The sequence below is a fragment of the Hyperolius riggenbachi genome, chromosome 1, assembly GCF_040937935.1.
Source record: "Hyperolius riggenbachi isolate aHypRig1 chromosome 1, aHypRig1.pri, whole genome shotgun sequence".
NCBI classification, from domain to species: domain Eukaryota; kingdom Metazoa; phylum Chordata; class Amphibia; order Anura; family Hyperoliidae; genus Hyperolius; species Hyperolius riggenbachi.
The window spans coordinates 27,001,264-27,025,684 of record NC_090646.1 but is presented as its reverse complement, the minus strand read 5'-3'; the positions used below and the strand labels follow the sequence as shown (position 1 = coordinate 27,025,684).

The 24,421-nt window shown below is 47.5% G+C and overlaps 1 protein-coding gene across 1 annotated transcript in view; it reads left to right on the top strand.

The window, feature by feature from the left end:
- The window catches only part of LOC137539215 (vomeronasal type-2 receptor 26-like), a 32,629-nt gene extending 10,414 nt beyond the window's left edge, over window positions 1-22,215 (top strand). The window contains exons 3-6 of the mRNA XM_068261826.1: window positions 4,359-4,577; window positions 13,870-13,993; window positions 16,793-17,574; window positions 21,967-22,215. Of these exons, the coding sequence (XP_068117927.1) occupies window positions 4,359-4,577; window positions 13,870-13,993; window positions 16,793-17,574; window positions 21,967-22,215 (1,374 nt within the window). The remainder of the gene's footprint in view (window positions 1-4,358; window positions 4,578-13,869; window positions 13,994-16,792; window positions 17,575-21,966) is intronic.
- Window positions 22,216-24,421: the final 2,206 nt, after the last annotated feature.

The following is a 24,421-nucleotide window of genomic DNA, read 5'->3' as shown; positions in this document are numbered from 1 at the left end:
CAATGCTAGAAAATTTGGTACTGCTGAGCCATTGCCCTTTGAAAAGATGTGAGATTTTGGAAAGTGAAATAGGGAGCCAATGAAATCCTATGGGGGATTTTACCAATTTTGGACCCCTGTAACTCTGGTTTGCAGAGATGTAGGGACCCCATCTTTGGAATCCAAGTCTAACAATATGTCTTCTACCTGCATGAGACATTTCGTGAGATTCAGACTTTGCTAACGGCCATTGCTGCGATTTATGTACGTCACCATCACTACCATTGAAATAGCCCCAATAAACAGGTTTTTGTGACCCTAGGCTATGACCTCTTCGGCCTAGGGGCCCGAAACTCACCAGTCATGTTCCCCCTAAGGGTCCCTACAATGCTAGAAAATTTGGTACTGCTGAGCCATTGCCCTTTGAAAAGATGTGAGATTTTGGAAAGTGAAATAGGGAGCCAATGAAATCCTATGGGGGATTTTACCAATTTTGGACCCCTGTAACTCTGGTTTGCAGAGATGTAGGGACCCCATCTTTGGAATCCAAGTCTAACAATATGTCTTCTACCTGCATGACACATTTCGTGAGATTCAGACTTTGCTAACGGCCATTGCTGCGATTTATGTACGTCACCATCACTACCATTGAAATAGCCCCAATAAACAGGTTTTTGTGACCCTAGGCTATGACCTCTTCGGCCTAGGGGCCCGAAACTCACCAGTCATGTTCCCCCTAAGGGTCCCTACAATGCTAGAAAATTTGGTACTGCTGAGCCATTGCCCTTTGAAAAGATGTGAGATTTTGGAAAGTGAAATAGGGAGCCAATGAAATCCTATGGGGGATTTTACCAATTTTGGACCCCTGTAACTCTGGTTTGCAGAGATGTAGGGACGCCATCTTTGGAATCCAAGTCTAACAATATGTCTTCTACCTGCATGAGACATTTCGTGAGATTCAGACTTTGCTAACGGCCATTGCTGCGATTTATGTACGTCACCATCACTACCATTGAAATAGCCCCAATAAACAGGTTTTTGTGACCCTAGGCTATGACCTCTTCGGCCTAGGGGCCCGAAACTCACCAGTCATGTTCCCCCTAAGGGTCCCTACAATGCTAGAAAATTTGGTACTGCTGAGCCATTGCCCTTTGAAAAGATGTGAGATTTTGGAAAGTGAAATAGGGAGCCAATGAAATCCTATGGGGGATTTTACCAATTTTGGACCCCTGTAACTCTGGTTTGCAGAGATGTAGGGACCCCATCTTTGGAATCCAAGTCTAACAATATGTCTTCTACCTGCATGAGACATTTCGTGAGATTCAGACTTTGCTAACGGCCATTGCTGCGATTTATGTACGTCACCATCACTACCATTGAAATAGCACCAATAAACAGGTTTTTGTGACCCTAGGCTATGACCTCTTCGGCCTAGGGGCCCGAAACTCACCAGTCATGTTCCCCCTAAGGGTCCCTACAATGCTAGAAAATTTGCCACTGCTGAGTAATTGCCCTTTGAAAAGATGTGAGATTTTGGAACTGTAAATAGGAGGCCCAATGAAAGCCTATGGGGGATTTTACCAAATTTGGAGCCCTGTAACTCTGGTTTGCAGAGATGTAGGGAACCCATCTTTGGAGCCCAAGTCTAACAATATGTCTTCTACCTGCATGAGACATTTCGTGAGATTCAGACGTTGCTAACGGCCATTGCTGCGATTTATGTACGTCAGACTCGCCACCATTGAAATTGCCCAATAAACAGGTTTTGTGACCCTAGGCTATGACCTCTTCGGCCTTGGACTGCATTGAACGCGACCCACGCATTGTGCGCATTCTGGACAACACCAATTACTGGGTTTATACCCTTCTGGATCCACGGTACAAACACAATGTTCCAAAACTGCTTGAAGAAAGAGCCAGACAGGTCAAAATGGAAGAATACCAGCAGGCCCTTGTGGAGACTTTAGAGAGGAGATTGACATCCTCCCCCTCCTCTAGCCAGTTGTACGCCGACAGACTGACTTCCGCAAACCCAGGACGACCAGGAGGGCAGCAAACAACACAAGCCGCAGCTAGTGCCCAAAAGGGAATGGTATCGGCAGTGTCCTTGGAGTGGGAAAATTTTCTGACACCCATGCAGCAGCACACAGAACAGCAAGCGTGCAGATCCACCTCCAACACCGATCGCCTGGAGAAGATGGTCAAGGACTACATGTCAGATGGCGTAGCTGTGTTGAACAATCCATCTGCACCCTTCAACTATTGGGTATCGAAGCTAGACACCTGGCACAAACTGGCAATGTACGCAATAGAGGTGCTGGCTTGCCCGGCAGCCAGCGTTATGTCGGAACGCTGTTTCAGTGCTGCCGGAGGCATCGTCACAGATCGGCGGCGTATCCACCTCTCCACAGAAAATGCAGACCGTCTGACTCAAATTAAAATGAATCAATCCTGGATTGGAAACGACTACGCAACACTCCCGGACCCCAACCAAGTAACATGAACAATGAACATCTGTGATGGGTTAGCGTTTCCGGTCCCTGTTTATTGAACCTCTCATCTGTATTACATTTATGACTGCATGGCGACAAAATGCAAATTGCTATCCGCACGCTTCTTGCCCTCATGCAAGGCCGGGGTTGTTGTGTCTCACAAAGCGTGGCCTTCTCCTCCTGCGCCACCCTCCTCCTGTTCCATCACGTGTGCTGCTGCTGGGTTAGCGTTACCGGTCCCTTTTCCTGGAACCTCTTATATGTATTACATTTATGACTGCATGCCGACAAAAAGCATGTTACCTGTGCAAAGAAAACAGACATTTCCCGCATTTAAAAGACAGTTTTCCCTTTGAAACTTTAAAATCGATTTTCTCAAAAACTATAAGCTCTTTTTGCTAAATTTTTTTTCCCTCTTGTACCCACTCCCAAGGTGCACATACCCTGTAAATTTCGGGTATGTAGCATGTAAGGAGGCTTTACAAAGCACAAAAGTTCGGGTCCCCATTGACTTCCATTATGTTCGGAGTTCGGGTCGAACACCCGAACATCGCGGCCATGTTCGGCCTGTTCCGCCCGAACCCGAACATCTAGATGTTCGCCCAACACTAGTTGTAAGGAAGGCAACTATCAATAACTAAGTGTAAAAAATTAAACTACAAAGTGCAAATCATAAAAATCTAATAGGATACAAACAAGGACAACAACAGCCAGTGCTGGCCTCTGCACTTCTCAGAAAGGTACAGGAAAAGATATTTGCCCTGCCTCAGTGTCAGATTTCCAAACAGAATTAGCAGTGGATGATTAGTAATCCCCCTAGTGGTAATCCCGAGCTGAGCTCGGGCTGGAATTCACTTATCCAGAGTGGTGAGCCTGAGCTAAGCTCGGGCTAGCCCAAAACTGCCTTGTGCTGGCTTTTTCTGGCTCCCATGCATGAACGGCGCTGCCAGCGGGACAAAGGCATCTCCCCCACAGCTGCAGGGATCCCCTTCTCCCCCACTCTACTTCCGGGGATCCCCGGTGGCCAATCAGGATGGCAGAGCGGCAGTGTGGTGTGATGTCATTGGGGATGGAGGGGGGACTTAACATGGACCCGAACTTTTGTACAGAACTTTGAATCCTACTACTATTATAAATGGGAAAGTTCGGATGTTTGGAAGTTTGGATGTTTGTTACTCGATCACACAAAAACGGCTGAACGGATTTTAATGAAATTTGGCACACACATAGTACATTACCTGGAATAAAGTATAGGATACTTTTTATTCCTATAACTAAAAAGAAGGTGGAGAAAAATACAAATTTCACTGGGAAATGTAAACAGCAGCCATTCTTACACTGTTAATGGTAGCGTTCTCAAACTTTGCACAGTTGGTCACTGGGTAATTGGGATTAACATTCAGAAAAGTGGGTGGAGTCTATAAAAGCCAATCAAAATTCACCTATTGATTTTCAAAGGGAAATGTAATTGCTGCCATTCTTGCACTGTTAATGACACAAGCCTCGGCATCATCATGGGGTGTTAAAGTTAGGAACCACCATAGGGGGCTTAATGTTATGAACAAGTGGGGGGAGTTGGGGTTAGGCATTGGGCAAGGGAAGGTTCTGTGTAACAGTAAGGTTAGGTCATAGCAAAATATCAGTTAAGATTACCAATATTTTACTGTCAGAATTTAGTGGTAGAATATCTGTAATTTTTCCAATATTCTACTAGAGGCCTTTTTACCAGGCAACTATTTTTACATGTATGCGCCGAGGGTAGCATGTTGCCATCTCCTACATGGGGAAACTTCTTTTTAGAAACAACATTTCTCGATGCGGCTCTGTATAGAACATTCAGCATGGAGAGCATCTGCCTTATGTGTTTGTTTTTGTTTTTATTAAAAGTTACAAAAGTATGTGAGAGCCAACAAGGAAACCAGAACTTACAACGAGGATGGGGAGTTGTCTTCTCCACTCATCGTATCAAGCTTGACGTTCCACAAAAGTCCAAATGGCCGATTAGAATCTATAAGAACCAAAACTGCTGGAACTTTTACTGAAACTTCAACAGGAGAAATGACTTTCCACATAAATCCTGAAGCTATAACTTGGAAAAATGGTGTGGTAAGTTGTTCCCTATTTTTTGGTTTGTATAAAAATAAGGTTGTGTGATCACATGCAATATGAATATGAGTAAATAATGCCAGAAACGTAAAAATGGAATGAAAGAAGATTACAACGCAGTACAGTACAACACAACAGCTTGAATAGACTTGTACAGTACATAAATAAGTAGTAAAGCAGCATGCAATAAGTACTCGGAATTACACTTCTCTGTGTTGGTAGTACAATACAACTAGTTAACTGCTTAAGGAGCATGGGCTTAAACCCTCCTAATGACCAGGCCATTTTTTACAAAATAGGCCACTGCAGCTTTAAGGCCTAGCTGCAGGGCCGTACAACTCAGTACACAAGTGATCCCCCCCCCCCCTTTTTCTGCCCAGCAACAGAGCTTTTTGTTTTTGTGCTCTGATCGCTCCCAGGATTGTTTGTTTATTTTTTATAAATATTTATGTAGGTTTTTTGTTAATAAAATGAGCTTTTTTTTTTTGTGTGGCCAGAACTCCCTCCCCCCGCCAGCCAATCACCGTGATCGGTTGTCATAGGCATCAGCCTATGACAGCCAATCACTCCTGAGCCGGCCAGGGGGACAGCCGTGTCACACGGCTGTCCCCAGTACTGCGTTTAACAGGATTTAAGCCCAACAAAAAACAGGATGTAAGCCCAACGAAGGCTGCAAAGCCGAAAGCTTGCTTATTCTTATTCTTTTTAGTTAGCCAATAAATGGTATCATCCTAATTCCTGATATAAAACTTCTTGCTTTTACTGATGGCTAACACGGTACAATACTCTACTGATTAATATCATTAACAGCATTAGAGCATTAAAGTTTTTGAAGTATGTTATCATTTTAGAAGCTTGCAAAGTTATTGTTTTTGTCGTATTATTTCATTTGTATGTATTTATTTATTTATTGTATTTATAAAGTGCCAACATATTACGCAGCGCTGGACATTAGTTTAGGTTACAGACAATATTTAGGGGTGACCTACAGCTATATGACAATACAGGAATACAAGAAAGACCAGATCACACAGCACAGTATGAGTACAAGGTAATGCTTAGTCAGTCACTGGAGGGGAGCATGGAGATTAGGCAAGTTAGATGCATAGCATGGGTTCACAGTAATGGAGGTGCATGATCAGGTAAGACACAAAAGGAGGAGGACCCTGCCCAAAGGCTTACAATCTAGAGGGAGAGGTAAGGACACGAAAGGTAGGGGACCAGAGTTCAGCTGTGGGTTTAGAGCACTTGTGAGGGGGGGGGGGGTAGGCCAGAGTAAAAAGGTGAGTTTTGAGGGCCTTCTTGAAGATGTTGAAGGAGGGGGCTGCCCTAATGGGTGGAGGTAGGAAGTTCCATAGTGTTGGAGCAGCTCTTGAGAAGTCCTGGAGGCGTGCATGGGACTGGGGGGCGGTTAGGCGAAGTTCATTGGAAGAGCGGAGTGATCGGCTAGGTGTGTACCTCTGAGTAAGATCAGAAATGCAGGTTGGACAGGTTTTGTGGACAGATTTGTAGGTCAGACACAGTATCTTGAATCTGATTCTGGACTGGATAGGAAGCCAGTGGAGGGATTCACAGAGGGGAGCCACCCTGGTGGAGCGATGGGAAGAGTGGATCATTCTGGCTGACGCATTCATGATGGACTGCAGCGGGGCAATTCGGGTCATAGGGAGACCAGACAGAAGGGCATTATGTACAGATTATATGTTATCAAACATATAATGGTTTCGATGTGTAAAATGGTGTTTTTGCAGTAGGGGTGGGTAGAGTTAGGCAACACAGGAGGGAGGGGTTAGGGTTAGGCACCTCCAGGGGGGTGATTAGTGTTAGGCACCACCCGGGGAAGGGTAGGGTTAGGCACAACCACAGGAGAGTTCTGTGTGAGAGTAGGGTTGGGTTTAGCTGTATTGTTGAACTACGTAACAATTTTTAATGTTAATGTATTTCCGTTATCTCCCATCTGTTTTTTAAATGGTATTTATCGTTAACCAGGTTCAACAATGTTTATAGCTATTAAGATTTCATTATGCACTGTTATGCGCCATTTCATTATCCAGCCGGGGCCTTTTTTCTGGCACCCTTTTTTCATGCACGCATTTTAATCTATGTATATTTGTACTGAATACATCCTATAGCTGACAGTTTCCCTTGGGAGCTGGCAATACAGCTTAACTACAGACTTCCACCTATTCATTTCTGCACACAATAAATCCTATTGATGACAGTTCTGCATACAAAACACGCTATCAATCACAGTTCTAACTCTGTATAAATAGACCCAACTGCCAGCGAATTTGTTTAGCAGACACTAGGGATGGTCGGAAATGCTGATTTTCGATTCTGCCGAAATTTTGATTTTGGTGAATGCCTATATCCAATTCCGCGGATTTCCAATAGTTTTCTGATTTCCCAGTAGTGTTATTTTTGGTTATTTTTTTGCATTCTCTGATTGGCCAAATCCTTCCAAGTTGACTCTGCAATATCTAATTGGTCCTACACTTCTATGTTCTGTGATTGGTCATAGAAGCCGTCAGTCTTTCTAACGGGGACTTACATCAATAAATGGGAACTATGTTCCCATTCATTGATCTTCGGGCTAATGGAACGCAGCACAGGAGCGCACGGACGTGTGCGTGATCAGCCGTGGGAGCGCACAGCATTGCGGAAGCAGCCTTTTGGACGTAGCAGCTACGTCCAAAAGGCTGAAATAGTTAAAGAGGTACTGCAGTGAAAATAATGTAATGAAAAAATGTGCATAACTTTTAAAATAATTATTTAGAAATGATTTAGTCAGTGTTTGCCCATTGTATTGTCTTTCCTCTCCCTAATTTACAATCTGACATTTATCACATGGTGACATTTTTACTGCTGGAAGGTGACATCGGTGGAAGGAGATGCTGCTTGTTGGGCAGATGGAAACAGCTGTTATTTCCCACAATGCAACAAGGCTCCCACAGTGTGTTATCAGCAACATGGTCCTGACATCACAATGTGGGAGGGGTTTAACCACAATATAAGCCATACAGAGCCTCCTGATGATCTGTTTGAGAAAAGGTAAATATTTATTGTGGGAAAGGGGATAACAGCTACTGATTTGGGATGAAGTTCAATCCTTGATCACAGTTCCTCTTTAACTTACCTAGGTCTTCTACCAGGCCCTGCAGATGTCCTGTACCTGCACCATCACAAAGCAATCCTCCAGTTCCCCACAGCGCCCTACTTTTGTTGTGATGCACAGCCTGGTTTGCGCGCTTCCTGACTGTACTACCGTGGACGGGTGTGCTTGGTGCATGCGCAGTACAGAAAAATCTCTACTGTGCATGCGCAGAACGCTCCTGGCGACAGAAGCATAATTGAGGATGTGCGCGGCAGCACATGCAGTGTGGCTGTCTACTCACAAGTCTTCTGGGTGGAAGAGGTTCACTGCAGGGGGACTGGAGGTTCGCTTAGTGACGGCGCGGGCACATGACTAGTGATGTCGCGAACCTCCGCGGAAGGTTCGGTTCGCGGAAAAGTTCGCGAACCGCAATAGACTTCAATGGGGAGGCGAACTTTGGAAAATAGAAAAAATTATGCTGGCCACAAAAGTGATGGAAAAGATGTTTCAAGGGGTCTAACACCTGGAGGGGGGCATGGCGGAGTGGTATACATGCCCAAAGTCCCGGGGGAAAAATCTGGATTTGACACAAAGCAGCGTTTTAAGGGCAGAAATCACATTGAATGCTAAATTGCAGGCCTAAAGTGCTTTCAAACATCTTGCATGTGTATACATCAATCAGGGAGTGTAATTAGAGTTCTGCTTCACACTGACACACCAAACTCACTGTGTAACGCACCGCAAACAGCTGTTTGCATAGTGACGGCTGAGCTGGACTGGAGCGCACTGTGGCGAGAGTGTAAGCCGTGGCAGTTTTTAAGCACATATGGTCGCCAGGCTGTGGTAGCTCAATGATAGAACAACAGTGACTGTCCAGCTGATCAAATTTGGTCTGACCACAATGAAGTAATGACCTTATTATCATTTGTGTGCCACCCCCACCCGAGACACTCAAATAGCCGGCGGTCATTGCTTCATTGTGATACGTAAGCCCCTTCACCACGACAAGGTAATGATCACAAAGGGGGATGGGCACCTGTACATGCCTTTTGTTTTTTTGCTTCAGCCGCCCGCAGTGCAGCCAGAAAAATTAGGCAGGCATGTACACGCACCAGAAAAATTAGTGTAGCGGCCGCTGCTAGCAGCGGCCCTAAAAATTCAGGAATCCGCCTAGAGTCCTGGACCCTGTTGGTGGTGGCGGAGAAGGCAAGTGGCCTGCAGGCAGAGATGCTGTGTGTGGGGACTGACTTAGTCTTCGGTCATGCAGTCGCCCTCCGGGATCCATGTCTCATTCATTTTGATATAGGTCAGGTACTGAACACTGTCGTGACTTAGGCAACTTCTCTTCTCAGTGACAATGCCTCCAGCTGCACTGAAGGTCCTTTCTGACAGGACGCTTGCGGCAGGGCAAGAAAGAAGTTGGATGGCAAATTGGGACAGCTCTGGCCACAGGTCAAGTCTGCGCAACCAGTAGTTCAAGGGTTCATCGTCGCTGATCGCAGTTGGACTAAAGAATGTCCGCATGTCGAACATCACCCTGAGATCGCTGGAGCGTCCTGTCCTTGCCTGCGTGGACTTGGGAGGAGGAGGGTTACTGCCAGTGGTAACTTGATTGCGTTGTGCTGCCACATCACCCTTAAACACATTGTAAAGCATCATTGCCAGCTTGTTCTGCAAGTGCTGCATCCTCTCCACCTTCTGTTGAGTTGGTAACAGGTCCGCCACTTTGTGCCTGTACCGAGGGTCTAGTAGTGTGGCCACCCAGTACAGGTCATTCCCCTTGAGTTTTTTTATACGGGGGTCCCTCAACAAGCTGGACAACATGAAAGAGGCCATCTGCACAAAGCTGGATGCAGACATACTCTCCATCTCCTCTTGCTCTTCCTCAGTGATGGGATGCAACTCCTCTTCCTCCCCCCAGCCACGAACAATACCATGGGAACATGGAGCAGCAGAAGCCCCCTGTAACGGCTGCCGCAGTTGTTCTTCTTCCGCCGCCTCTTCCTCCTCCACAGAAACACCTTCCTCATCATCATCATCCGAGTCTGACTCCTCTCCTTCCCCACACGACTCCTCTTCTTCCTCCTCCTCCCCCCTCTGTGCTGCCGCAGGTGTTGAGGAAACATCTGGTTCGGATGAAAAACGCTCCCACGATTCCTCCTGCCGTAACTGTTCTTGTTCACGCTCCTCCACAGCTGTATCCACCACTCTACGCACGGCACACTCCAGGAAGTAAGCGTAGGGGATCAAGTCGCTGATGGTGCCCTCAGCGCGACTCACCAGTTTGATCACCTCCTCAAAGGGCTCCATGATCCTGCATGCATTTCGCATCAGTGTCCAGTTGTTGGGCCACAACATCCCCATCTTCCCAGATTGTGTCCTTGTACTGTAATTATACAGGTACTGGGTGACGGCTTTCTCCTGGTCTAGCAGCCGAGAGAACATGAGCAGGGTGGAATTCCAGCGAGTTGGGCTATCGCAAATGAGGCATCTCACCGGCATGTTGTTTCTACGCTGAATGTCCGCAAAGCGTGCCATGGCCGTGTAAGATCACCCGAAATGCCCACACAACTTCCTGGCCTGCTTCAGGACGTCCTCTAAGCCTGGGTACTAGGACACAAATCTTTGCATGACCAGATTCAGCACATGTGCCATGCAGGGTACATGTGTCAGCTTTCCCAAATTAAACGTGGCAATGAGATTGCTGCCATTGTCACACACCACGTTGCCGATCTCCAGCTGGTGTGGGGTCAGCCATTGCTCCACCTGTTTGTTAAGAGCAGCCAGGAGAGCTGCTCCAGTGTGACTCTCCACTTTGAGGCAAGACATGTCTAAGACTGCGTGACACCGTCGTACCTAGCATGCAGCATAGGCCCTGGGGTGCGGTGGCTGTGTAGCTGGAGAGGAGATCATGGCACCAGCCAAGGAGAAGGAGGAGGATGATGACAGCGAAGAGGATGTAGCAGGCGGAGAGGAGGTGGCAGGAGGCCTGCCTGCAAGCCATGGAGGTGTCACAAGTTGGTCCGCTGCGCAGCCACATACTCCCAGCTTGCTGCCATCGGTCACCAGGTTGACCCAATGGGTTGTAATCTAGCGGCCCTGCCCGTGCTTGGAAGACCAGGCATCCGTGGTCAGGTGGACCCTTGACCCAACGCTCTTCGCAATAGATGACACCACTAGCCTCTCAACTGCATGGTACAGTTTGGGTATTGCCTTTTGTGAAAAATAATTGCGGCCTAGTATCTTCCACTGTGGTGTACCAATGGCCACAAACTTACGGAAAGCCCCTGACTCCACCAGCTTGTATGGTAATAGCTGGCGAGCTAATAGTTCCGCCACGCCATTTGTCAGATACCGGGCAAGAGGGTGACTGGCAGACATTTGCTTCTTACGCTCAAATACTTCCTTTACGGACAGCTGGGTACTGCTGTGGGCTGAGGAGAAGGAACCGCTCAAGGGCAGAGTCGGTGTGGAGGAGGGTGGCTGTGAAGGCGCAAGGGAAAAAGCGGCTGAAGAAGATGATGCACCTGAAGGAGGAAGAGGAGAAGGAGGGTGGCTTGTCTTTTGGGTGCTGCTTTTCCTAAGGTGTTCTTGCCATAGCTGTTTGTGCCTTTTCTCCAGGTGCCTTCGTAAGGCACTTGTCCCTACGTGAGAGTTGGCCTTTCCACGGCTCAATTTTTGCTGGCAGAGAGAACAGATGGCTTTGCTCCGATCTGAGACACACATGTTAAAAAATTTCGAAATCTCTGAGCCCCCCTGGGGTGATGGCGCTACGGTGGCATCAGCAGCTGACGTTGAGGGGCATGTTGGCTGGGTGTCCATAGCTGGCGATACATGGCGCCGGACACTGCCCCCAGCTGTTTCTGAGGACGAGCTCCCTCTGCTTTTATCATGGAGTCGTCTCCTCCTACTCCTCTCTGACTCCCTCTCTGAACTGTCCCCCTGGTCATCTCCTCTACTGGGAACATACGTGGCATCCGTATAATCGTCATCATAATCCTCCTGCCCAGCTTTGCTTTCCTCAGACAACTCCACCACTGCACCAACTTCAGGTGGTTAATCATCCCCCTCCTCACACGTTACGTCCATACTATCACCACCTAACTCAGACGTATGAGGTGGTGTACCTGCGCCTTCTTCTTGTTGTTGCAGTAGTGGCTGTGAATCAGTGATTTCACCAAATAACTCCTGCGAAGTGTCAAATGCAGCGGATGTGGTGCTTGTACTAGCGCTGGTGGCACTGGCTGCGGGAGATGAGGTGTTCTGTGTTAAATACTCAACCACGTCCTCACAATTTTGGGAAGTGATGGCACGTGCCTTCTTCTGTATTTTGGGCCAGGTTCGCACAAAATCACAGCAACACCACCTTGCACAGACCTGCCGGTGCCAGGTGGCCTTCCTCTGGGTCTGCCTCTACCTCTTCCTCTACCTGGTTTGTCCATTTTGTCCATCTCGGGGGGATGCTAGGTATATGCAGTGAGGTGAGTTAACTCAACAGAAAAGGTAGTTATATGCAGTGAGGTGGGTTCACTCAACAATAAAGGTAGTTAGATGCAGTGAGGTGGGTTCACTGAACAGTAAAGGTAGTTATATGCAGTGAGCTGGGTTCACTCAACACAACAGGTAGTTAGATGCAGTGAGCTGGGTTCACTCAACAGTAAAGGTAGTTATATGCAGTGAGGTGGGTTCACTGAACAATAAAGGTAGTTATATGCAGTGAGGTGGGTTCACTGAACAATAAAGGTAGTTATATGCGGTGACCTGGGTTCACTCAACACAACAGGTAGTTATATGCAGTGAGGTGAGTTTACTGAACACAAAGGTAGTTAGATGCAGTGAGGTGGGTTCACTCAACACAACAGCTAAGTATATGCAGTGAGGTGGGTTCACTCAACAGTAATAGTAGTTATATGCAGTGAGGTTGGTTCACTAAACAGTAAAGGTAGTTATATGCAGTGAGGTGGGTTCACTGAACAGTAAAGGCAGTTAGATGCAGTGAGCTGGGTTCACTCAACACAACAGGTAGTTATATGCAGTGAGCTGGGTTCACTTAACACAACAGGTAGTTATATGCAGTGAGGTGGGTTCACTAAACACAACAGGTAGTTAGATGCAGTGAGCTGGGTTCACTCAACACAACAGGTAGTTAGATACAGTGAGCTGGGTTCACTCAACACAACAGGTAGTTAGATGCAGTGAGCTGGGTTCACTCAACACAACAGGTAGTTAGATGCAGTGAGCTGGGTTCACTTAACACAACAGGTAGTTATATGCAGTGAGGTGGGTTCACTAAACACAACAGGTAGTTAGATGCAGTGAGCTGGGTTCACTCAACACAACAGGTAGTTAGATGCATTGAGTTGGGTTCACTCAACACAACAGGTAGTTAGATGCAGTGAGCTGGGTTCACTCAACACAAAGCTAGGTATATGCAGTGATGAGATGGGTTAAGTAAACACAACAGGTACTGGGTATATGCACTACTGGATAGTACAATGTGCAGCTCCCTGTCACACACACAGGTAGTCACTGAATGCGCTGGGTTGCTGGCATTGGCACACACATGCTGGCATTGGCACACACAGTATGAATTAGCAAGCCTGTGCCTGCAACAAAAGTGTCAGTTTGACACACACACAAAAAAAGAACAGGATTAGCTCTGAAAAGAGCTGTTGAGGGGTGCTATAAAAGCAATAATAATCAGCCAGGAGCAAGCTAATCAGCCAAGAACCTAACTAATCTGTCCCTAGGAGAACAATCTGCAGCAGCTCGCCCTAGTCTGTCTAATAGCAGGCAGACGAGTGACTCTAATGGCCGGCGAGCCTGCCTTATATAAGGGGGGTGGGGCTCCAGGGCTTAGTGTAGCCTGAATGGCTACAATGTGCCTGCTGACTGTGATGCAGAGGGTCAAAATTGACCCTCATAGTGCATTATGGGGCGAATCAAACTTCCGCAAAAGTTCGCCTGGTGCAGGCAAACGCGAACCACCAAAGTTCGCCTGGAACCATTCGCCGGCGAACCGTTCGCTACACCTCTACACATGACGTCTGCAGGGGGCTGGTAGAAGCCAGAGATAAGTTAAACTCTTTTTTATTTATCAGTTCAGGTTCCCTTTAATGTTTATATTGTAGTGTTAAATGACACATAAACAAAACAAATATATATGATTATAAAACCCCTTTGTATATTTCCTGTAAGGTCCCGGTATCCCGATGTAATAAAAGATGTCCTCCGGGGTTCAGAAAAGCTCCTGGTAATAGTCGTCATGTGTGCTGCTATGAGTGTTTACCGTGTGCAGAGGGAGAAATATCCATTGTCACAGGTGAGAGGTTCTTACTCACACAGTATTATTATTATTATTATTATTTGTTTTTTGTTTAAAATTTAAATTATGAGTAAAAAGAGATTAAAATATGTAAATTTAAACTGTATGACAAAAAAAACAAACAACAACAACAACAACAAAAAACACGGGGGGGGGGGGGGGATACTAACCTTGGTAGGGGTAAACCTCTGGATCTTAAAGTGACTCTGTAACAAAAATTACAACGTTTTTTCTACCATCCTACAAGTTCCTAAACCTATTCTAATCTGTTCTGGCTCACTGCAGCACTTTGTACTATCACGGTCTCTGTAATAAATCAATGTATCTTTCCCCTGTCAGACTTGTCGGCCTGTGTCTGGAAGGCTGCCAACTCTTCTGTGCTGGTCTGTTCCTCTATGCACACTCCAGTGTGTGTTTTATTTACATAAGCCAGCAGCTTCTCTGCTATCTTATCAGTGATAGAAGAGTGCTGGATAAAAATCCTCCTCTGTTAGGCTGTGAAAGTAGCTGGCTGACACATACTGAGGAATTACAAACACATGCACAGGCAGAGCTGTCTGCAGGAAGCCTGTAATGTTCAGTGCAGGAGAGAAGAAGGGGACAGAAGGTAAACACACAAATGATCTTTTGAGATTCAAAAGGAAAGCTGTATACAGCCTGCTTGTGTATGGATGTATTTTCTATGTGTGGACATATTATACATCAATCTACTTCCTGTTTTGGTGGCCATTTTGTTTGTTTATAAACAAACTTTTTAAAACTGTTTTTGACTACTTTTAATGCGGCGGGGAGCGGCGAAATTGTGACAGAGGGTAATAGGAGATGTCCCCTAACACACTGGTATGTTTACTTTTGTGCGATTTTAACAATACAGATTCTTTTTAAAGGACATCCGAGGTGACATGTGACATGATGAGATAGACATGTGAATGTACAGTGCAAAGCACACAAATAACTATGATGCGTTCCGTTTTTTCTTTCTCTGCATGAAAGAGTTAAAAATCAGCTATACAATTGACAATTTCTGTCTGGGTCAGGACCGAGTCGGACTATAAGGTAGCCCTAACTCACAAGGAATTGCAGCTATTTAACACTTTCCTGGCAGTTAATGGCTTCTGAGAGAAGAAAAGAGATAAAAGAGGGTAAATAGTTCACAGATTTTAGCTCTGGCATGCTTCAATGAATGTGTCATTGAGAACAGGCGATGGAACAGTAACAACTTAAAAAGTAGATTTAAATATAAAATAAAACTGTGGGATAACTAAAACATCATTTTTAGAAGGAGGAGGATAGATACAATTGTTTATCTCATTAGTTAATTTTCACCTCAGATGTCCTTTAATGAGACTTCCCCCTTCCTCCCCCGTCCCGGCAATCCAGCACTGGAAGCCCCCAAAACCGGAGCCAACATCCTTGCAACGCCTGCAATATTTACCAATGGACTGAGGCTGAAATAGGCGGAAATAGCCAAACTCGCTTGGGTCTGCTCTACTACGTTGGTGCAGGGGACGCACGCCTGCGAGAGCGGACCCGATCAGGCTATTTCCACCAGTAAGAACACAGCAAGCATGAATGGAACCACAAAACCCAGCAAGCCCAGCACCACAACACCAGCAAACAACACAATCCTAACTGACTACCTAATAAAAATCTATACTAGCATATGCAGCAAATATAAAAAGATGTGTCTCACGACATAACTAGTGTTGGCGTTCAAATCCGGGTTTCCTAATTCAGAAACCCAGATTACGTTGTGCACCACACTTCAGTACCTCAGTTAGTGGAGAGGGTCATGGGGAGGTCACTCCCGTGTAGTTCAGGCTGCACTTTACAAGCCTCCTATGCTTCCTCCTTCTGGTTTAGAAGGGAGCATCAGAGTCATGTGAAGTGTGGTACTGAAGTGTGCTGTACAATGTAATCTGGGTTCTGAATAAGAAGAGCCGGATTTGAACACCAATGCTAGTTACAACATTAAGCAGGAACATAGCAAAGTCATCAGGCAATAGCAAGATTCAAACCCAAGGGAGACAGAGCAGTAGATCTCGGGGTAGGGAAGAGTAACAGAAGCAGTATTAGCAGCAGTAGATCAGGCTACCACAATAATCTATTAAGGCCTGAGCCTTGGAAATGTGCTTTTAAAAGGAGCCTGAGATGGGGGGTATAGAAAAATTATACATTCTTGGGGCATCCTCCAGCCCCCTCCAGACTGATCACTCCCTCGCTGTCCTCCAGTGCCACTTGGATCCTTGACAATTCAGCCCCGAAAGTCCTCAGTCTGGAGCGTACTGTGCCCAGCTGCGCACATGCCCCCATTGCGCTCTCCCATTGGCTGCAGCGTTCTGTGCCTGCATAGAACTACTGCACTGCCGGACTGTGCTTGTGCCAACTGGCCCCGACTGAAGGACTTTTGGGACCAAATTGTGCAGGCTCCAGGCAGCGCAGGAGGATGGCAAGGGAGCAATCAGCCTGAGGGGGGCTGGAGGAAGCCCCAGGTATGTATATTTTTTTATAACACCCACCCCCATCTCTGATACACTTTAAATGGGTAGGACACACCTGATAACTATTCCAGGCCAAAAGGGAACAGCTAGGGGAAAAAAAAAGTTAATTCATACTTAGACGTTACCCATGGTTAACTAAAAGAGTGAACACAAGGGATGTGTGAGAAGATCCAGTGGCAGTCTGTGGCAGAAATGTGCTGACTTAAGTGAACACACTACTAAACACACATGCTCTTGGTAACAGATTATCTTATCTGAAATTAATTCTTAAATTATTATTTGTTTTTGTCTATAGATAGTGAAAATTGTCAGAGATGTCCGGATCAAGAATGGCCAAATGAGAAGAAGACAACATGTATTCCCAAAACATTAGAATATTTGTCATATGAAGGAGATAATTTGACTCTCGTCTTCTGCATCATGTCACTGTTGGGCATCATCACCACTGCGATTTTATTGAAAGTGTTTATTTCCTATTGGGACACTCCAATAGTTAAAGCCAATAACCGGACTGTGAGCATCATTCTCCTGGCCTCCATCCTGCTGAGCTTCCTCTCTGTCTTCTTGTTTCTTGGATGCCCAATTGGAATAACCTGCATATTGAGACAAACATCATTTGGAATTATCTTCTCAATTTCAGTCTCCTGTGTTCTCGCGAAAACAATCGTAGTCTGCATTGCTTTCAAAGCCACCAAACCCGGCAGTCACTGGAAGAAATGGGTTGGGCAAAAATTGTCTAACTGTGTGGTAATAACATGCTCTTCTGTCCAAGTTCTGATCTGTATTATTTGGTTATCAGTGTCTCCTCCCTATCAGGAGTATGATATGTTCTCTCATCCTGGGAAGATCATCATTCAGTGTAATGAGGGGTCAGTGATTGGCTTCTACTCTGTGTTGGGTTATATGGGGTTTCTGGCAGCAGTTAGCTTTATTCTGGCTTTTATGGTGAGGACATTACCGGACAGCTTTAATGAGGCCAAGTATATCACGTTCAGCACACTGGTGTTCTGCAGTGTCTGGATTGCCATGATCCCGGCCTATCTGAGCACCAGAGGGAAATACATGGTGGCCGTGGAGGTATTTGCCATATTGACTTCAACTGCTGGATTTCTGGGTTGTATGTTTTTCCCCAAATTATACATTATTCTACTGAAACCAAAGTTAAACAGGAAACCAGTTTTGTTGAATGCAAATAAATAACAGAGGAAACTGAACTAGGAAAACATAGAAAGTGTACACATTAATTGTAGCCAGGCATGCTCGAATGTACCAAAATTCGATTCGGGTACATTTGAATTCGAGGTCCGGGGAAAATTCGGATTCGGATTCGGTTGCGATCGCCGAATTCGGTTCGGATTTGAATTCGGTTCGGGGTCGTTAACAAAATTCGGGAAAAAATTTGGATTCGGATTCGGTTGCGATCGCCAAATTCGGTTCGGATTTGAATTCGGTTCGGGGTCATTAACAAAATTTGGGAAAAAAATTGTGTTCGCGAACTCAGATGCGTTTTTTTTTAAAGGGAAATCACATTTAAATAGGCGTAATTAAAAAACAAAGCAAAAAAAATGTGATGGAAAACTTTTTTTCAGCATTTCTTCTTCTCCTTCTCCACCTTCTCCTTCTTCTTCTTCTTCTTCCTTTTTGCCTTACAGAACTCTACTGTTGTAAAATTCTTTCTTCAACACCAGCTTAGCTAAATTTGTGGCGTAATAACTAGTGGTGCATGGCAGCAGGCAATGTATTCTGTGGACCCTGGCGGTGGGAACACAGACAGCAGGAGGATAAATACAGCAGCAGCAGGAGGAGGAGTGACGTGTGGCAGCAGGCAATGTAACGAGGCCATGGTACTTAGTGTTGGTACCACGGCTGTAAATAAACAGCAAGATCAGGAGGTTCCGGACAGCAGTCGTGAAGCCCACATTGGGCTTGATTCACTAACCAGCACTAAGCCGGTTAGTGTGCCTTATCTGAGGTTAGTGTGCCTTATCTGAGTTAGTGTGCCTTATCTGAGTTAGTGTGCCTTATCTGAGTTAGTATGCCTTATCTTAGTTAGTGTGCCTTATCTGAACTTAGTGCCTCTTAAGTAGCTTTGTGCACACTAAAAGATGCACAAAGCTACATCGCGCACTGCACGATAACATCTCACCCTATATACAGTGCATGATGCGACCTTAAGGCTTTGTGCGCTGTGCGTGGTGCAGTGCGCGATGTAGCTTTGTGCATCTTTTAGTGTGCACAAAGCTACTTAAGGGGCACTAAGTTCAGATAAGGCACACTAACCTCAGATAAGGCACGCTAACCTCAGATAAGGCACACTAACTCAGATAAGGCACACTAACCTCAGATACGGCACACTAACCTCAGATAAGGTTAGTGCTGTGGTTTGTGCCCACTAAGTGATAAGGCACACTAACCGGCTTAGTGCTGGTTAGTGAATCAAGGCCATTGTGTCCAATGCACAACTGGGACAGCACAGTTTTCAACCCAGACACCTCAGAATTATTTTTTTTTTACAACAGTATACAGCTATTGTAGTGGCATAATAGGTAGTGGCGCATGGCAGCAGCGCATAATTCTGTGGACCCTGGTGGTGGGAACACAGACAGCAGGAGGATAAATACAGCAGGAGGAAGAGGAGTGACGTATGGCAGCAGGCAATCTATTCTATGGACCCTGGCGGTGGGAACACAGACAGCAGGAGGATAAATACAGCAGGAGGAGGAGGAGTGACGTATGGCAGCAGGCAATCTATTCTATGGACCCTGGCGGTGGGAACACAGACAGCAGGAGGATAAATACAGCAGGAGGAGGAGGAGTGACGTATGGCAGCAGGCAATGTATTCTGTGGACCCTGGCAGTGGGATCACAGACAGCAGGAGGAGAAATACAGCAGCAGCAGGAGGATCAGCAAAAACTCGGTATACAGAGGCGCCAGAGTAGAGTAAAACATTTTAAAAACGGCTTAAAAGGAGAGGGGGATGTTAAGGTGGACTCACCTCCCTCTTACAAAAAAAGAAAACTCACTTGAGTCTCAATAAAATAGAATTGTCAAGTAATTTATTCAACTCCACAAATGCAACGCGTTTCGCGGGCGTGACCCCGCTTCCTCAGGCAAAAATGGGAGCACAACTCAGTGGGTCAAGCAATAAGTTTGAGCGCCTCTGACAGAGGCGCTCTGACAGACAATTCTATTTTATTGAGACTCAAGTGAGTTTTCTTTTTTTGTAAGAGGGAGGTGAGTCCACCTTAACATCCCCCTCTCCTTTTAAGCCGTTTTTAAAACGTTTTACTCTACTCTGGCGCCTCTGTATACCGAGTTTTTGCTGATCTTCTAGTCCACCCTGGGTGGAGGGGTGCATCCCCATCTACTATCTACAGAGAGCGACTTCTTAACCTGAGTGGGGTCAGGTCCTAATGCTCCCCACCTGCATTTAAAGTGGTTGCCTATTGGTAACCCGTGTTTGTGAGTATATATATACATAAAATTGTATTGAACTCTTCATTTTACCTGACAATACTGCACCATATTGGGCTCTCGATTCTCTTCTTGTTTTTAAGCAGCAGGAGGAGGAGTGACTTGTGGCCGCAGGCAATGCAACGGGGCCATAGTACATAGCACTGGTACCACAGCTGTAATTAAACAGCAAGATCAGGAGGTTCCGGAAAGCAGTCGTGAAGCCCACATTGTGTCCAATGCAAAACTGGGACAGCACAGTTTTCAACCCAGACACCTCCAAATCTTTTTTTTTTACAACAGTATACAGCTATTGTAGTGGTGTAATAGCTAGTGGCGCATGGCAGCAGCGCATAATTCTGTCGACCCTGGCAGTGGTAACACAGACAGCAGGAGGATAAATACAGCAGGAGGAGGAGGAGTGACGTATGGCAGCAGGCAATGTATTCTGTGAAATCTGGCGGTGGGAACACAGATAGCAGGACAATGAAAATCAATTCAGTGCTGCATAATAAGTTGGCAGTTTATAAATACAATAAATAAATGCATCAATAAATAAATTCATAAATAAATAAATACATCAGCAACAGCAGGAGGAGGAGCCCTGGTGGTGGGGAACACAGACAGCAGGAGGATAAATACAGCAGGAGGAGGAGGAGTGACGTATGGCAGCAGGCAATCTATTCTGTGGACCCTGGCGGTGGGAACACAGACAGCAGGAGGATGAAAATCAGTGCTGCGTAATATGTTGGCGCTTTATAAATACAATAAATAAATAAATACATACATAAATAAATAAAATCATAAATAAATAAATACAGCCGCAGCAGGAGGAGGAGTGACGTGTGGCAGCAGCAGGCATGTCACAGGCCATGGTACCTAGCGTTAGTACCACAGCAACTAAAGAAAAACCAGGCCAAATTATCAGGACCAGGGACTGAAGGTTGATGTCAAACAATAATTCCCAGGAACCTCATATCCTCTTCTCGCCGACAACAGGTGCCTGGAACGTGCCTTCAATCCTGGCCTGGTTAATCTTCAAAAATGTCAGTCTGTCCACGCCCTCTGGGGACAGACGAGAGCGCTTCTCGGTGACCACGCCACCGGCCGCACTGAAGCACCTCTCAGACAGCATGCTGGAAGGGGGGCAAGACAATCCTTCCAGGGCGTACTGCGCCAGCTCACTCCAGATGTGCAAGCACTCCACCCAGTACTCCATGGGGTCCACAGGCTCTGTGCTGCCGGTGTCAAGCACACTGAAGGACCGCATGTAGTCGGCCACCATCCGGGTCATGCGCTGGCTGTGACTTTGAGAGGAGGTGGCTGCTGCACGCACCTCCTCTTTCGGCTCCTCTACCATCATGTAGTGCACCTGCATCAATGACAGCAGGTCTCCTGGGTGCCTGACACTGCTGCTGACCACAGGCATCGGCTGCTGTGCTGGCTGGACAGGGACAGAGGGGGTGGAAGGCTGGGGGAAGGTTTCCTCCAGTCGCCGAACAAGGAGCTGCTGCAACTCCCTTGTTTGCTGCTCACGGTCTCTAGAAGGCAGAAACTGAGCCCACCTCCCCCTCAGCCATGGATGCAGGATCATGCTGATGCAGGCGTCCTCCCTCGCTTGCATCTGCTTGACCCTGGGGTCTATGCGCAGGCAGTGCAGCATGTGCGCTGCCATGGGGAGCAGGGTGGTCCGTCCAACAGAGAAATCAGGGTCAGCGTCCTCCTCCTCCTGTGGCCCCTGAGCCTCTTCCTCCTCTCTCCACCCTCACACCACTGCTGCTGCACTCCGCTATTCCCCCTCAGCAGCAATGTCCAGCACCTCCAACTCCTCCTCCTCCAGGGACGCAAATACCTGCGCAGCAATGGACTGCGCAGGTTGCTGCTGTTCCAGCTGGTTCAGGGCCTCTTTTACCCAAATCCACCAAATCGCCAAGTGCCCTGTCCAGCAGACAAACAAAGGGCACCCACTGGCAGAGGGATGCCCGTTGTTCGCTCACCAGGTTGGTTCCCTGCAGGAAGGGAGCCAACACCAAGCAGACCTGCCGCATCTGCCCCCACTGTGGGTTGGTGAGGATCTGGAGTTTGGTGGTGCTGGCGAGACTGCCATCCACGATGTACCGGTTGACAGCCCTCCTCTGCTCAACCAGCCGATCCAACATCACCAGGGTGGAGTTCTAGCGAGTTGGCACATCAATGATGAGGCGGTGTGGTGGCAGGCCCTTGCGCTGCTGAATGTCTGCCAGTTTTGCTGCGGCAGCAGATGAGCGGCGGAAAGTGCGCATAATTTTCCGCGCCGCTTCTAACAGCTCCTCCATCCCCTGGTAGGTGCGCATGAACTTTTGCACCACCAGGTTGAGGATGTGGGCCAAGCAGGGGATGCGGACCAAGTCTCCCCTGCTGATGGCAGCCAGCAGGTTGGCGGCATTCTCGGACACCACCATTCCGACTGTGAGGCCTCTGGGGGTCAGCCACGTCTTCTCCTGCTCCCTGAGGTACCGGAGCAAGTTGGCTGCCGTCAAGCTGGTTTTCCCCAGACTTCTCATCTCCAGCAGCGCTTGGCAGCGGCAGGCCTTCACGCTGCTGTTCAGATGGGTTTGCTTGCTGGCGGGAGCTGCTGCTTCTCCCCTGACCCCGCGTGGTGGCACCACATAGTGGGCGACTGGTGACGCTGCTGCCGCTGATGCACGTGAGGGTGGACCTGCTGCTTCCTTGCTCGGGCATTCCACCAGGCTGACCCAGTGGGTCATAAAGGACAGATAGCGGTCTGTCCCAAAATGGCTGCTCCATGAATCCATGGTTATGTGGATCCGCGCACTCATGGCATGATCGAGCGCGCTGCCCATGTTCGCCATGGCAAAGCGGTGCAGTGCTGGGTGCAGTGCATGAAAAATAGTGGCGGCTGGGGACTTGCCACTCTGGGATCCCAACCTGCAGCAGCTCTCTCATGTCACTCCCCTCCTGCACAAACACAGCTGGGAGCACATGGCCTGGGCAAGCAACCCGTTCAGCACCCGGATGCGCCTGTTGGTGGGTGGCAGCACCTTGGTCACACCGGGGAAGGATTCGCTGAACAGGGTCTGGCGGCGTTTGCCTACACGGGAGGATAAGGAGGCCGCTGTGGAGGGAGCTGATGAGGCCACTGAGGACTGGCTGCCCGGGGGGGGGGGGGGGGCAGTGAGTTGCTGCTGCTGCTGCTGTGCTCCTGCTGCTGCTGCTGGATGGGCATGAGGGTGGGATGCTGTTGCTGCTGCTGCTGCTGAAGTCTGTGCAGTGGCTGTCTGACCACTGCCTGCGCAACTGTCCTTCAGCTTCATATACTCACTATGGTCCTCAAAATGTTTGTTCTCTAAGTGGGTCTGCAGGCACGAGGTACTCAACTTGAGCAGATCACAACCTCTGCTGAGACTGACACCGCAACTGTTGCAAATTAAATGGGTCGCGTCCACTGGGCACTTGGTGAAGTACCGCCAGACTGGGGACTTCAACTTGCTCTTTGAGCTTGAGGGCTGGGGATTTTTTTTGCCCTTGGAGGGTTGTGCTTTTTTTTGTTTGCTTGGAGGAGGTTTGCTGCGGGTGGTGTTAGCGGCTGAAGCAGCAGGCTTGCATGTCCCCATCATCTCCTCCTCAAACTGCTCCACAACATCCCTCAAAGTGTTCGCGGTCCCTGGGGTGAAGAGCGAGCTCAGTAAGGGCAGGCTGGTTGATGGGGTCACCGTGACCATGACCTCAAGTGGTGGCGGAGGCCTGTTGCGGACCGGAGTGCTGGTGGCACTGGTCTCACTGGTGCTGGAGGCCTGGCTGGAAACGGTGGCTTGCTGCTCCACCATAATTTCCACCACAGCCTGCACCTGACTCTCCACAATGGGTCGGGGGCGACGACTAGTGTTGGGCGAAAACCTGGATGTTCGGGTTCGCGAACGTTCGCCGAACATGGCCGCGATGTTCGGGTGTTCGCGCCAAACTCCGAACATAATGGAAGTCAATGGGGACCCGAACTTTCGTGCTTTGTAAAGCTTCCTTACATGCTACATACCCCAAATTTGCAGGGTATGTGCACCTTGGGAGTGGGTACAAGAGGAAAAAAATATTTGAAAAAGAGCTTATAGTTTTTGAGAAAATTGATTGTAAAATTTCAAAGGAAAAAATGTCTTTTAAATGCGGAAAATGTCATTTTTCTTTGCACAGGTAACATGCTTTTTGTCGCCATGCAGTCATAAATGTAATACAGATAAGAGGTTCCAGGAAAAGGGACCGGTAACGCTAACCCAGCAGCAGCACACGTGATGGAACAGGAGGAGGGCGGCGCAGGAGGAGAAGACCACGCTTTGAGACACAACAACCCAGGCCTTGCATGAGGACAAGAAGCGTGCGGATAGCAATGCATTTTGTCGCGAGCGGTGTACTACTATGCCCAGCAGCGACACAGAGCACAATGCTATACAGTGGTGGGTGAGCGGTGTACTACTATTC